The sequence below is a fragment of the Ictidomys tridecemlineatus genome, chromosome 1 (assembly GCF_052094955.1).
Source record: "Ictidomys tridecemlineatus isolate mIctTri1 chromosome 1, mIctTri1.hap1, whole genome shotgun sequence".
Lineage (NCBI taxonomy): Eukaryota > Metazoa > Chordata > Mammalia > Rodentia > Sciuridae > Ictidomys > Ictidomys tridecemlineatus.
Genome location: NC_135477.1, coordinates 752644 through 766116, shown reverse-complemented (window position 1 = coordinate 766116; position 13473 = coordinate 752644). Strand labels below are relative to the sequence as shown.

Genomic DNA, 13473 nt, shown 5'->3' with positions numbered 1-13473 from the left:
AGATGTGTCTGAGATCCAATTGTTAAGTTGTTGAAGAGGTTTTGTGGCTCCTTAAAACATGGATAGCTACTGTTCACTTGGCAAATAAAAATAATCTTTGGTTACATTTTGAGCACACCTTACCAGATGAGTGGAGCAGGCCGATGGAAAGCAGTTTTAGTTCGGAACCGCTCAGTCAAGGGAAGCCTGCGGCTCTGCGGTTGGAGACCTCTTCCTTGTGGCATCAGCTGTCATCAGCTGCCCATGAAAATTCCATAGTACACAGGAGGTAGCCCACACCACCTCCATGGAGCCTGCCTGGGCTGCTCCTCCCAAGCCACCTACCCACCTACCCTTTCTTCTCCACACCATGTTCTGTCAAGAGGGAAGGGAGAGCCAGTCTCAGGGACAGCCCCCAGACTAGTGCTGGAGGATCCTGTAGGGTATTATGAAGCTACAGGAAGCTTCCAGCCATGGTGGCCCCTTCTGGCGGTTGTTTGATGGCCAAATTGCTCAGAAGTGGCCATTTTGGGATACCAGATGCCCATACCTGCAGACCCCCTCCTTGGGAGCAAAAGAAGGAAGCCATACCCAGCCTCAGTCCCCGTGTTCTTGGGGACGTGTGCCCTCAATGTGGGTGGGTCACCCCACGTGCTTTTCAGATCACCCAAGGTCAGTGTGGGTGGAAGGGTGCAGCGTGCAGTCAGAACTTCCCGAGAGAGTGTACGGTGCTTTCGTAGGTGTCAGGAGGTGTTGCCCAAGGGCAGACGTGCCCCTGTATGTTCCGGAAGTGCAGGTGCCCTGGTTGCATGGCATGTGGGTTGGGTGGGTGTGCTCTAGAGTTGGAGCCAGCTTTCCTCCCAGAATGAAGGGGAAGCTGTCTGTGTAACGCCTTAATGGCGAGGTTTTGCTTCACCCTGCTCTGTCCTGGACTGCACAGCCGTACCTGTTCCGTCTTCCTTCTGCCCTGCGCTGCTGAAGAGGCCCTGCTCTTTTACGGGGAGAGGGTGCATTCCATGACCCTGCCCCACAGAGTGCTTGGGACACCTTGAGCAGCCATGACACTTCATGCTCCCTGGCAGGATTCATCAAAGGTTAATTAAATCCATCTCCTAAACAATGAGGGCCAATGAGCCAGTGCCCAGCCACAGTAAATCAAATGCACTCAGTCCAGCAATTGTTCATCTTGCTGCTTGAGCAGGGTCTGGGGAGCCTCCAGAATGGAGACTAGACTTGGCCCCAGAGGCTCTGGGAGCTCGGTGGGGACCTGCTCATCATTTGCAGTGGACAGAGGACTCCAGGGGTTGGATAGATCTGCCGAAGTCCCTCCCACCCCGCCTGTGAAAGAGGCTCTGTGTGTGCAAAGCAAAGAGCTCTGTCCCCTGGAACCAGCAGCTTCTAGTGTTTCAAATGCAAATTGATGCAAACATGCTTGCGGAGCAGAACTGAAACGAGGATACTGTAATCAAATTTGGCACTGCTTAAGCCATAATTAAAACACACTCAGATTAAACACGATCATCTTGTGCCGTCTAGGAGACCCGTGCATCATTACACTAATTAATAATGCAGTCTCCAGCTCAGGCCCGCGGGGGATTGTTCCGAGGGTATGTTTTATGCCTTGCACAGTGGCAGCTGGCAGCTGGAGCGCTCAGCTGGCCATGGTGACGCATGGTGACAGTGGTACCAGGCGCACCCATCTCCGTGTGGCCTGGCTGTGCCACACCTGCCGCCCATCACCTCCTGACAGTGGTGGTGACGGATGTGTTTGCGGGGGGGCCTATGGCCGTTTTCAGAAACTAGTTGCCAGTTGCCTACAGGTACATGTGGAGCCAGCTGGACCTGTTAAGAGCAGGGTCCTGGGAGGATCACTGCCATCCCAGCCATTCTGGGCAGAGCCTCCCAGCTGGGCTTTCAGAGCAGCCCCAAAGGAAAGCCCCACTTTGGCTCTGTGCCCCTGGGAGACCAGTATGGGAGGGGATTGCTATGTGTGCCCAATGTCACATCCACTGTGTGAGGAAGACCATGGCCAGCTGCAACTGCCAGCGAGGTGGCATGAACCCTGGCCCAGACCACATGCACTCTGTGTTTTCAGGGCTGTTATCAGCCACAACACCAGCCACGCCCTGGTCAGGGCTCTCGTTGGCCTCATGGGAGGACCCCTGGCTGCTTCTGTCCCTGCCTGTGAGCTTCCATGTGGCTGCTGCTGGAATGCTTGCGCGTGCTCACCCAGGCCTTGTGGAGCCACGTTGCCAGGCCCCCTGCACAAAGATCCAGTGGACACAGACAAGGCCCCCAGCCAGAGGCCTGGGCTCTGGTATCCATTGCAACTCCCCTCAGAGACTCAATCGGCAGGGGCCGCTGTGAGGATTGTTGCTGGCCTATGTGCGCATGCCTAGGAATGAAATGCCTTCAGGAGCAACTTCTGGGTCTCGGTGCGTCTGCCTTGGCCTCAGCCTCACCAGCGCGTGGGTCTTGCCACATGGCAGCCATGGTTGTCAGGAACCTAGGACTTGGTGTGTCAGTGCAGCTGTGTTGGGGGCTAGTGGAAGGGCCCACAAGAAGCCTGCTGGGAGTACCCTCCACAGACCTGGACGTGATCTCTGATGTGATGTGGGTCTGAACAAGTGTGGCCTGTGCTCTTGTGCCCCATCACCAGGCCTCGAGCACTTCATTCACTGGACTCCCACAGCACTCCACAGCAGTGTCCCCTTCCTCTGCGGCTGCAGCTCCCTCAGGTCGCCACCGACTGGGCAGTGGGAGACAGAGTCAGGGTGCTGGGCCTCAACAGGTGTATGAGCAGACTTCTGCTCACCTTGAATGTTTGCTTAGAGAAATTGCAGTCTTTAAACTCATTAAACTTGTTTTAAGTGGCTGACTTAAAGACCTCTATTTGGACTATTATTATATAGGACATCAGTAGAATGGCCTACTGAATTATTATTATTTTTTGTAATGAGGATTGAATCAGGGACACTCTACTACTGAGCTACATCCCCAGCCCCTTTCATTTTGTATTTCAGAACAGGGTCCTGCTAAGTTGCCAACACTGGCCTAGAACTTGCCATCCTCCCACCTCAGCCATGAATTGCTGGGGTAACAGGTGTGACGACTGTGCCCATCTGTTGTACTGAATTACAGCAGCTACTCTGAATCTTATATTCAGGAGTTTTCCTCTAGGAAGATCACTTTGCACATTTCAGTTAGCATTTTGGACAGGTGGAGTGACATTAAAAATCACATTTCATAGGAAAAGAGGATAAAAAATGTTGGGTGCTCCCTCTTCTCTCCCAGAACTTTGTGCAGGAGCCAGATTTGTTCACTTCCCTGTGTACACACACTGCCTGGCCCTGGTGTGGCACTTACATAGTTTTGAGAGTCTGTGGAGACCCTGAGGCCAGGCCTGTGCTCCTTGGTCTACCCTCTGCCTTGCCTACCGGGTATGAGGACATCCTGAGGGGTCACACCATGGCCTGTTGTGGGTGAGCCTCAGCCCCTGCCACTCTCTCCTAGGAAAGTGCACTGTGCCCTCCCTGGTGTGGGTGTGGGTGGTACGGGCCAGACTGCTGGAGCACTGTGTCCACCCTGCCCACTGTGGGGAACCAGGGAACAGTCTTGGAAGGGTCTTATGGCACGCTGCTCCCGGTGAGAAGGAAGGGTACTGACACCAACAGCTCGCACACAGTGCCCGTCATTGCACCAGTGCACCATAAGCTGGGCATAGCCCACCCTTGTGCCCAGCACAGTGGTTTCAGGACAGGGGGAGTTCTCTTAGCTAGCAGTGATAGTTTTCTCTGATCTTCAGGAAAGTGGAATTTTCCCGCAGTCTGGAAGTGAGGTTGCAGGAGGTGAACTAGGGTGGAGCCTGGAGCCAGTCCTAACTGAAGCAGTAGGCGGTTAGCCCCCAGGCCCCTTCCACACCAGAAAGACCACCCTGTCCCTAAAAGCCCGGGAATGGTCATCATGGGTGCCTTCTTTGCCAAGTGCCTTCCCTGGTTGTGCTGCAAGTTGGCATGCCCTGAGGACCCTGCCTGTGGGCTGGCCTGCAACTTTCTGCAGTCCCTGTCTTCCTAGCTCTGCATTTCCTGCTCCCAGGGCCTCCTGTCTCTGAGCGCCCCCCAGCCCCAGGCAAAGCATGCTTGAGTTTGTATGAAAATGTGTGGGCCCTGCAGTCTGGATGTCAAGAGTGAGGTGTGCACCAGGACCACTGGTACTACGGTGATCTTCACCTTGTCCCACTGCAAGGTCGTATGCCTGGCCCCGTGAGCCTAATTAACAGGCCAAGTATTCACCCTGATGCTGGGGGACAGAGATGCATCACCCACAGCCTGGCCACAGACTGCTTGCTGCCCCCTTCCAGTTCCCTGGGCTTCAGGGTCCCTATTTGAACCGTGTGGGCATGTGTGGCCCCAGGCACGTGCGAGGCTCAAACCCTGGGGAGAGCCAACTCAGGACCTTTTCCTGCGCCCTTCAGTCTTGCTGTTCCTGTGAAACTGTTACTCTTGAGCGTGGAATTCCCCTTGACAGTTTCCTGCTGTCCTCCAAGCTCTGGAAGGCTCTGATGGCCTCTCTGCATCCGTGTCCCCCATGGCCTGGGATCTGGTCTCCACATCAAGTGACTTTTGTTGTTGGTGGCTGTTGATATGTGCCCCTGTTGCATGCTTGCTAACTTTTAGGGTGCAGCCTGTGCTCATCCCAAAGACGAATGTTAAGAAGCTGTTTTCTGGCATGTTATCAAACTTTCAAATCACCAGTTACAATGCAAATTTTAAAGCCGTGGGTGTCTGTCTCTGAGCTGGCAGTTAAATGACAGGTAGCCACATTTTCTACTGTGTGAGTGTGTTTAAGACTTTGGAGGATGTCTTCATGCATTAGATCAAGGAACAGGTTGTTACCTGGGACGGACAATGCTGACTTGGTGTCCGACACTCATGGGCACCCGAGGACTCAGTGACTCTGTCAGGATTTAAGATCTGAATTCTTAAATTCACCTTGCAGTGACCTTCATTCACACCTGGAATCTTTGCTTACTGACACTTGGTGGGGTCAGTGGCGTTCTGAGATGCAGCTTTGGCCCTTGATTCCTGTCTGTGGGGTCAATACATCCAGGTCCCTTGGATTCAGCGGAAGCATGGGGCCTCTGTGTTCACTACAGTCTTCCGTAGTGACTCGGTGGTGCCCTTTGAGGGGGAGCAGTGCGTGTGAACCTTCAGCATCCCCAGGAGAACTGTCTGAAAGCTGAAGGATGTCTGCTCGGTATGCCTTCTGCTTCCTGGAGACATTCGCAGGATCTGAGCCTTGCAGGGCTCTCCTTTACTCGGATTCACTGGAACCCCTCCTGCCTCTTCTTCCCTTACTCCAGCTGCTCTCACATCACCACCCCTGCCCTTTTCTCCCTTCCCAGTCCCTCCCTCCTCTTTACCCCTCCGCCCCTCCTCTCTTGGTGGGCACTGTGGTGCCCCAGCTGGCTCACCTGGGAGCTTCCCCCACTTCTGCTGTCCTGTAGTCTTTCCTGTTTTTCACTGAAGCCTTAGGGAGTGTGGCTTAGGCCCTAGTACAGTAGAGTCACGAGAAGCCAACAGTGCCTGCAGATGCCTCAGACACAGCGCAGGTGTCTTCCTCCCCTCTGGAGTCCAAGACGAGCCTGAGACTCATGAGCCCCACGTGGCCTCTGCTGAGGTCCATCAGGACAGGCTGTGGCTTCCTGTGGCCCCGTCTTTAACCTGTGGAAGACCTTGTTTCACAAGCATCTTGTTTCAGAGATCCTAGAACATCTGCATGTAGATGAAGTTTGGCCTGGCCAGCCCATCTGCTCCTGTCCCCTTTGTCCCTGGGCCTTTGTCCCAATTTCATGCTATCAGAGGGTCTGGTTGTTTGCCTTGTGAACTTGTCAGAGGGATAAAAGCTCAAGAGCAGGGTCGGGTTGAGAGGGATGGGCATGAAAAATTGGCAAAGTGTATCTTTAGGCCCGCTGCTCCTTGTCTCCAGTGGGAGGGAGCACAGCCTGGGCTCTGCCCCTCCTGGTCCATCCTTTTCCTTCCTCCTTCCTTCAGCACCCCACGGTTGCCCCTTGAAGGCTGCAGGGTGCCAGCAGGCAGTGTGCTAGGTCAAACTTGCCTTCAAGGGCCTTCTCTGCCTTGCTACCAGGGGAAGTGAGCAGTGATCCACGGTCACTGCAGCCTGAAGTGCTCCCTGGGAGTGGCCTCTGGATCTCCATCCTGACAGGCCCGCAGAGCCTCAGTTATCAAAGATGCCCTCCAAGTTTGGCCCCAGGGCTGCATCAGATGGGTGCCCCCACGTGCTGGGGCCCATTGGAGCTGCCTGGTTTGAGTGGCCTTCACACAGTGACACAGGCCATGGCCGAGTGGGTTCCCAGTTCTGCCCTTACCATTGTGGCAGACTTCTCTATAAGGAGCTCGGCAGTGAGCGTTTGCAGCTGTCTGTCCTCGTGGCCTGCACAGAGCTGCCTTCTCAAGGAAGTGGATTGTTTTGTTGTTCTCAAGTTCAAGGTTGACCTTTGACTTGCCGACTCACTCGTGGCTGCTCTGCAGATGTGTCAGAACCCGTAGCCCTGGTACCTGCTGCAGCTCCTCCCGGGAAACCTAGGGGAGCACCACTGTCAGCCAGGGCCCACAAGGGAGAGCCAGAGTCCCTCACACCCTGGGCTGTGGGCAGTGGGCTTGGCGTGTGCTTCCCTGTGGGTGTCCTCCTGGAGTGCTGGGCAGGCGTGGGCCTCACAGCACAGTTCCTTCGGGGTCCCAGTTTGCGTTTGGGTCTTTTGACTGTTAGGCGTGGACCCACGGGGAGGGAAGCAAGAGGAGGCAGCTCGTGGGGAGGTGAAGAAGTGGGCAGCATCCGGCCCTTTGTGGGGCCAGGGTCTCTTGCGCCTTGAACAGCCTCTCGACAGCTGGCTGCTAGGTTTCATCTGCCCACTGAAGTCAGGATGGAACTTGCCCCCACCTCTTTGTGCTGCCACTGGTGAATGACAGGCCACCCAACAGTGGCACTGTCAACCCCTCCCCAGGTGTTGTCCTGAGCCAGACAGTGCTGTGTGCGGGGGCCTCCAGGTCAGACCACGTGTCCAGGAGCCATCCCTACCAGCCTGCCTGTGCTCCCCTGGCACAGGTTTTGGAACAGGCTGTGCCAGAGCCAATAGCTGGAAGAAGCCAACGTAAGGAGTCGGGTCCTTCTATGCTGCCCTTCCCAGGCTGCTCCGGGCGGCCTGTGCATGGGCCACTGCCAGGAGGTCTGCAGCAGCAGCACCTGTGGCCTGTCGGCTTTTGATCTGGGCAGTGGAGCTCCTCAGCTGCCTCCCTCCAAGAAGGTGCTGGCACTGACAGCAGCAGAGAGGCAGCCCTCCTGTCCCTTCGAGCAGTGTCTTAATGCAAAGCACACCTCTGAGCACACGTGGCCTGCGCTCTCCCAAGTGGGTACACCTGAACTCTCTTGCCTCTGCGGAGCAAAGGCCACTGGCTGTGCTGGTGCACCCTGTGTCCGCCCGAGTCCCCAGGGGTAGGACCCACATCCACTTCTCCATGGCCCACTCCATAGTTCCTGCCTCAGTCCAGACCAGTCTTCTGCTGCTCCCGGCTTCCTTGTCCCTGCTGTGTTTAGGTGGCCTCCCTTATCTCCTTACTCTTCACTGCTGGCCCTCCTAGTCCAGGCCGCCTCTCCAGAGTCCCCCACAGCCTCTCTCCCAGTGCCCAGACCACTGCCTGGTCCTGGTGCCCCTACCTGCTCTGGTCTGACCCATGCTGCTCTTCCTCCAGCAGGGCTCACTAGCTCCCCACTCAGATACCCCACTAACTCCAGTGCAAGACTGTCTGCCTGGCTGCCCACAGGACCTGGCACTGGGCATGGAGAGGAGGCATGTGCAGCATGCACAGGTGGTGGCTGGATGCTGAGGGCAGCCGTGCCCACCCCAGCTCTAGTACTGAAAACCCGAAAGGCTTGCTGATCAGTGGTGTCACCTGGGAGTCCCTGTCTGCCTGGTCCTGGGCACTGGCCTTTTGGTGGATGTCAGGGGATGGCTCATCAGTGAGCCCTGTTCCCTCCAGCCCCTGCTGATGGGGCTTTTTGGCAAGCAGTGACAGGGAGAGAGGGAGCCTGCCCCGTGAGGTCAGAGTTGAAGGGGAGGCCACACCTCACCAGCTGCTGGTGATGCAGGCTGGAATGCTTCCTGAAATGGCCCCTGACCCTGGAGGGGGTCACACAGGTGCCCAGGAAACAGTCATAACTCTGGTCCACAACGAGCAGCTCACAGGTGAAGAATGGCTGTAGAGTGGTGGTCCTATGACTTCACTCTGAGCTGCCTTACCTGGTTTCCATTTATGGTTGAAACCTTAAAATCTAAAATCTATTTTTGTGTAGTTTTGCTTGTTGTGCCTTTTTTGGTTTTGTTTATTTTTGGCATTGGTGATTTAACCTAGGGGCACTTAACTACTGAGCCACAACCCCTAGTCCCCTTTTTTTCTTTTCTTTCTTCTTCATCTGTTTTTTGTTTTGTTTTTTTTCTTTTTTCTGTTGAGCGGAGTCTTGCTAAGTTGCTGAGGCTGGCCTTGAACTTGTCATCCTCCTCCCTCAACTTCTCAAGTTGCTGGGATTACAGGCAAGTGCCCCCACACCTGGATGCTTGGTAGGCTCTAACCACCATAGACCAGAAATATCCCATGGGCCTTAGGAACATGCTTCCTGAAAGGTGCATCGTGTCCTGAGCTCCCCAAGGCAGACTCTATAAGGCCAGGAAGGACGGGGTAACTGGGCACCTGGCAGATCCCTGGGCAGCCCTGCTCCTGAGAAGCTCCTGCTCCTTGGACACCCATGCCTCCCCTGGCGAGGAGGTGTCCTCGGCTCGTGAGTGGAGTCTGGGATCTTGTTCTGAGTTGCAGGCTGTGTCCCTGGCTCACTGGCACCCCAGGTGAGCCCGTGTGTTGTGGTCCTCACTGTGTCTGCCAGAGGGCACAGTCTGACTCAGGTCTTCTAGAGGGCTCTTTAACATTGGTTCAGAGGTGTGGGCAGTTGGGCTCCACAGCGCCTACCTTTCCTAGATTTTGGACTTCTTGGGGCAGCATTTCTGACAACACTCGTGGGGACATTGAGGGTCAGATTTAGTTCCTGGGATGACTCAAGCTGGGCCACTGCACACGTGTGCACAGGGCATCTGACCTCTGGGACACTTTGTGCATGTCAGATGGGCTGTAGGAGTGCGATGCCTGCAGAGAAGGCAGCCTTCTCCCACTGTCATTAGTGCCCTGGCCTGAAGACCTGGGTGCAGGAAGCATCCTTTGATGGTTGTGCAAACAAGAAGAAACCAAGAATCTCACGGCCTACAGAGAGGTGGGCACCTGGGTGCGTAGCATTCCAGGAAATTCTGGGGAAACTGTCCTTCAAGTGCCAGCGAAGCTCTGTGCAGGCTCTTCCAGGCCCTTTTAGGCAGCTAAGAATAACTCAGTGAATCTTAGATGGCCTTTAAAAAATAGCATTTGGGGGTATTTTTTCCTCCTTTCAAAAGAGCAAAATCCCTTCTGTAGTAGTTGAGCCGGAAAGGCCGTCCAGGCGTGTTCTGCATGAGTGGTCACGACTCTGGGTTGAAAGGCAAAGGGGAAGGCCCAGCCCCTGATCATTTCTTTAAACCTGTGAATGAGGTGGCTCCACGGGAGAGGGTGCAGGAGAAAGGGGTGGGGGCGCCAGCCCTCTGCATGGCCAGGGGACCATCAGATGTCTGGCCTTTGGGAGCTGCCTGAAGTGGTAGGATAAAGCAGTTTTTTAAACAGTTTCTAGCAGATGCCTTCAGGAGACAGAGCCATGAATTTCCTGGACCGGCTCCTGCCTGGCCACAATGGCAGTCTGCAGCCCAGAGCCTTCCCCATTCACGCAGGGGCTTAAGCCACTTAAGCGCATTAGCATCTGGATGAGGCCAGGACCTCCATAGGACACAGGGCTAGCAGGGTGGCCAAACTGCCTGGGTTGTTTGGGTGCAGGTCCTAATCCTCCCTCTTCAGGGGCAGCCAGACTGATTTGTGACACAGGAGTCCAAAAGCCACTCTGGCTGGGGCTTGGCCCAGATAGCTGATCTGTGCCCTGAATGCCAATGGCCTGCCCTGGAGTGTGCTTTGGGAGTGGTGACCCAGGTTGTGCACTTCCCTCCACACCTGCAGGTGCCTGTCACCGCTGCAGGGCGCCTGCCTGGGTAGAAGGCTGGTCGTCCTGCAGGGGTGGACTTTCACAGTGGTCTCTCCTTAAAGTAAAAATTCTGTATTCTCTCTTTTAAAAGAAGGCTTGTGAGGTGTAATTTACATGCAAACTCCAACCCAGGACAGACTGCTATTCCACACACCCTCGCCAGCCCCAGGCAGTGCTGCCCTGTGCTGCCTGATTTACTAGCTCCAGCATTTTGTGAGAGTGCCCTCTTGCCCTATCCCCATGACCAGGGGTGTGGGGCCTCACTCCTCTCAGACATCTTGCAATGCTGGCCCTCCCAGGTCCTGCACATCCCTTCAAGTGGTCCTGGTTGGCCCTTGTGGTGTGGGCAGGGGCTCTGCCGGGCTAGTGCTCCTCTGCCTGGGGTCTCCAGCTTTGTCTTGCGTTCGAGGAGTGGGAGAATTACCTCCATGGTCTTCCTGAATTTAAGATAAGAACTTTCTGGAAAGGCTTGAATTTAATTGTTAGCCAGTTGGATGGCCTGCACTCGCCTGCCTAGACCCTGCCTTATGTGCAGAGCTGCAGCCGCAGCCACAGCCACCCCGTACCCTCTGAGTGAGGAGCAACCGGGGAGGTTATCAGAGCAGGCGCGAGGAAAGTGGCCAGGGAACCCTGATTGTGACCTGAGTTCCCTGGTGTCTTTCTCAGACCCTATGCACCAAGGCCACCATGCAGACTGTCCGGGCCGCTGACACCAATGAGGTTGTGAAGCTGATATTCCGGGAGTCAGACAATGACCGGAAGGTGAGTGTCTCCCGGCCAGGCCTGCCTGGCGAGGAGCCTCTGCAGGCACCCTGAGTGCTAAGGCCGCTCTGTCCTGGCAGGTGGTGCTGCAGCTGGAGAAGAAGCTTTTCGACTACTTCAACCAGGAGGTCTTCCGGGATGACAATGGCACTGCGGTGAGCTGTTTCCCGACCCTGGACTCCTCTCATGTGACTTCTGCGTCCTTGGTGGGGCCCCACCAGGGCTGCTGCTTACACAGGACCACCTAGGCCTCAGCTTCCCAAGGGTTCAGGCCATCCTGGCTGGGGATGACTTGTAGGCGCATGCAGCACCTGGGCTAGGCTGGGCTCCCCAGGACCTGTGCATGTTCACGGGCAGCATGAAGCTCACTCAGCCCATCACTGGAGACCCCTCCAGGGAAGAGGCAAGGTCCTGGGTATCTTGGTGGACTCAGCACTTCCTGCACGTAGTGATGGGTGTGTATGCATATATGGATGTGCACGTGAATGTGTGAGCATGTGTGTGCATGACCACGTGTGTAAGTGGATGTCTGTGATACTGGGAACTTTCAGCTTGGTCAGTGAAGAGGGGGTTCCTGGCAGAGACACTGGCTGCAATAGTCTGCCCTCAGTCCGAAGCCCTGGCCCTCCCTCCAAGAGCTCTGCACAGCTGGCACTGAGAGGTGCCTATATCTACCTCTTGTCACTTTCCATCATGGAACAGTTTTGTCCTCTAATGTATTGGCTGTACAGTGCCTGCTGGATGCCTCTTGTGTGCTCATAGCTGTGTCCTGGTAAATGGGGGACAGTGCTGGGGGAGGGCTGTCTTTGTGCATTTGCCAGTTTCTGTGGCGTAGACTTCCTCTGTGGTCGAGTTCAGGCTGCAGAGTAACAGCCACATCTAGCAGCAGCTCCTGAGATTCCTGAAACGTGAAGACTCGGTCCTGGAAGGTGGAGGAGCCTCTGTGGCCCCTGTGGGGCTGCAGTGGGAGGGGGTTTCTGCTTTCAGGCAGCTGCCAGTGGTGGCAAATTAGTGAGAGGAGGTGGAAGTGAGTGGGCAGGCCCAGGGCAGACCGTGGCCTTGCAGATTGGGTGCTATGAGCTGTTCACACTCATGGACTTGTCCTGGACCAGCTCTCTGTCTCTGTGTACCTCTCATGAAGTGTGGGAATATTCACAGGTCAGTGTGTACAGAGTGTTTACAGGAGACCAGGGCACATCTGCATACCCTATAAAGGGAGCTGTCCAGAGGTCCAGCAGATTCCACCCACCCCATGTTCCTGGAATGGTTCAAAACCAATTGTCCTGCTGAGTGTGGTGGCACACACCTATTACCTCAGCAACTCAAGAGGTGCAGGCAGGAGGATCACAAGTTCAAGGCTAGCTTCAACAACCTAGAGAGGCCCTGAGCAATTTAGCAAGACCCTGTGTCAACCCCAGCACTGAAGACGAAACACACAAAAATGAGTGAACTAGGACTGCATCCTTTGCCTTGCCCGCTCAGCCCCCGGCCCCTCTCCTGCCTCATTGTTTGGGAGGTAACATCTAGCACTGGCCACGCACCCAGCCCCGTCCACAACTGTCCCACTGCTCAGTGCTACCGGTCCTCCTCCTGGCTTGCCACCTCTCGACTGCTGGAGGATCTGCCCGCTCATGCCCCCACTGCTGCTGGTTGGTCACATCGGGACTTTGCATCCTTGGTGTAAGCAAGCCTGTTGGCCTCAGAAGCCAGAATGCTGGTGTCACTGGCCTGACTTCTGCTTGTCTGCAGGAGGAGTCCCTGGGCTTTCTCCCCACTGTCCACTCTGCCAGCAGCCTCTGACAGAGCACTTCCCTGCACCCTCCTCCCTGGGCCGCTGGGACCTATGAGGTTGACTCTCCCCAGTGCTGTAGGTGCCCTTCTGCAGACCTTGAGCTCAGTGCAGTTTCCCCCAGAGGGGCAGCTCTGCTAGGGCAGTGGCTGTCATCCAGTCCACTTGAGCAGGGTGGCATCCCAGCTCACTTCAGTAGAGGCAAGGGGTGAGCCTGTGTGGAGATTGAATGCCCAAGGAGATGTGGGGGCTGCATGTCCATCTCAGCTTGGAGAAGGCCAGATGGAGTACTGTGGGCCTCCCACGGAGCAGGCCCCTCAGAGTCAGGGGAGTAAGATCACCGAGGGCCCTGTGCAGGGCAAGAAATGAGTAGAGGAGCCCTCAGGGGGTGTGGGTGTCTGCAGGGCCAGAACATTGCAGAGGGAGCAAGGACCCTGGTGAGGAGGCTGCACCAGCCAAGAGAGAAGCACCGCCTGGCTGTGGGTGTGCTGTGAATGGAGGTGTGCGCCTTCTGGAAGCAGAAGGGAGTGTCGGCACAGTGCGAGGGCTTTAGAGCAGTCATGAAGATGGACATTCTACCGTAAATGAAGTTCACGTTTACTGTATGACTTTGTTTTTAAGAAAAGCAAGGAGTTTGACGTTTCAGGAGAACTTTTGAATTGATTCTAATAGAAGAAAATGCCACTGAGTTGAAGTGGAGCCCGGGATCCCGGAGGCCTGTGTACCTGTGTGCAGTGAGTGAGGCTGGTCATGCAGGCCCC

General features: G+C 55.6%; 1 protein-coding gene across 4 annotated transcripts in view; it reads left to right on the top strand.

Annotated features, from left to right (window-relative positions):
- The window catches only part of Inpp5a (inositol polyphosphate-5-phosphatase A), a 174248-nt gene that overhangs the window by 139184 nt on the left and 21591 nt on the right, over positions 1-13473 (top strand). For 3 of the 4 annotated variants that reach the window (XM_078023871.1, XM_078023864.1, XM_078023866.1), the window contains 2 exons: positions 10828-10923; positions 11004-11078. The exons of the other annotated variant lie outside the window; for it this stretch is intronic. In XM_078023871.1, coding sequence (XP_077879997.1) covers positions 10828-10923; positions 11004-11078 — 171 coding nt within the window. The remainder of the gene's footprint in view (positions 1-10827; positions 10924-11003; positions 11079-13473) is intronic. 4 annotated transcript variants of the gene reach the window in all.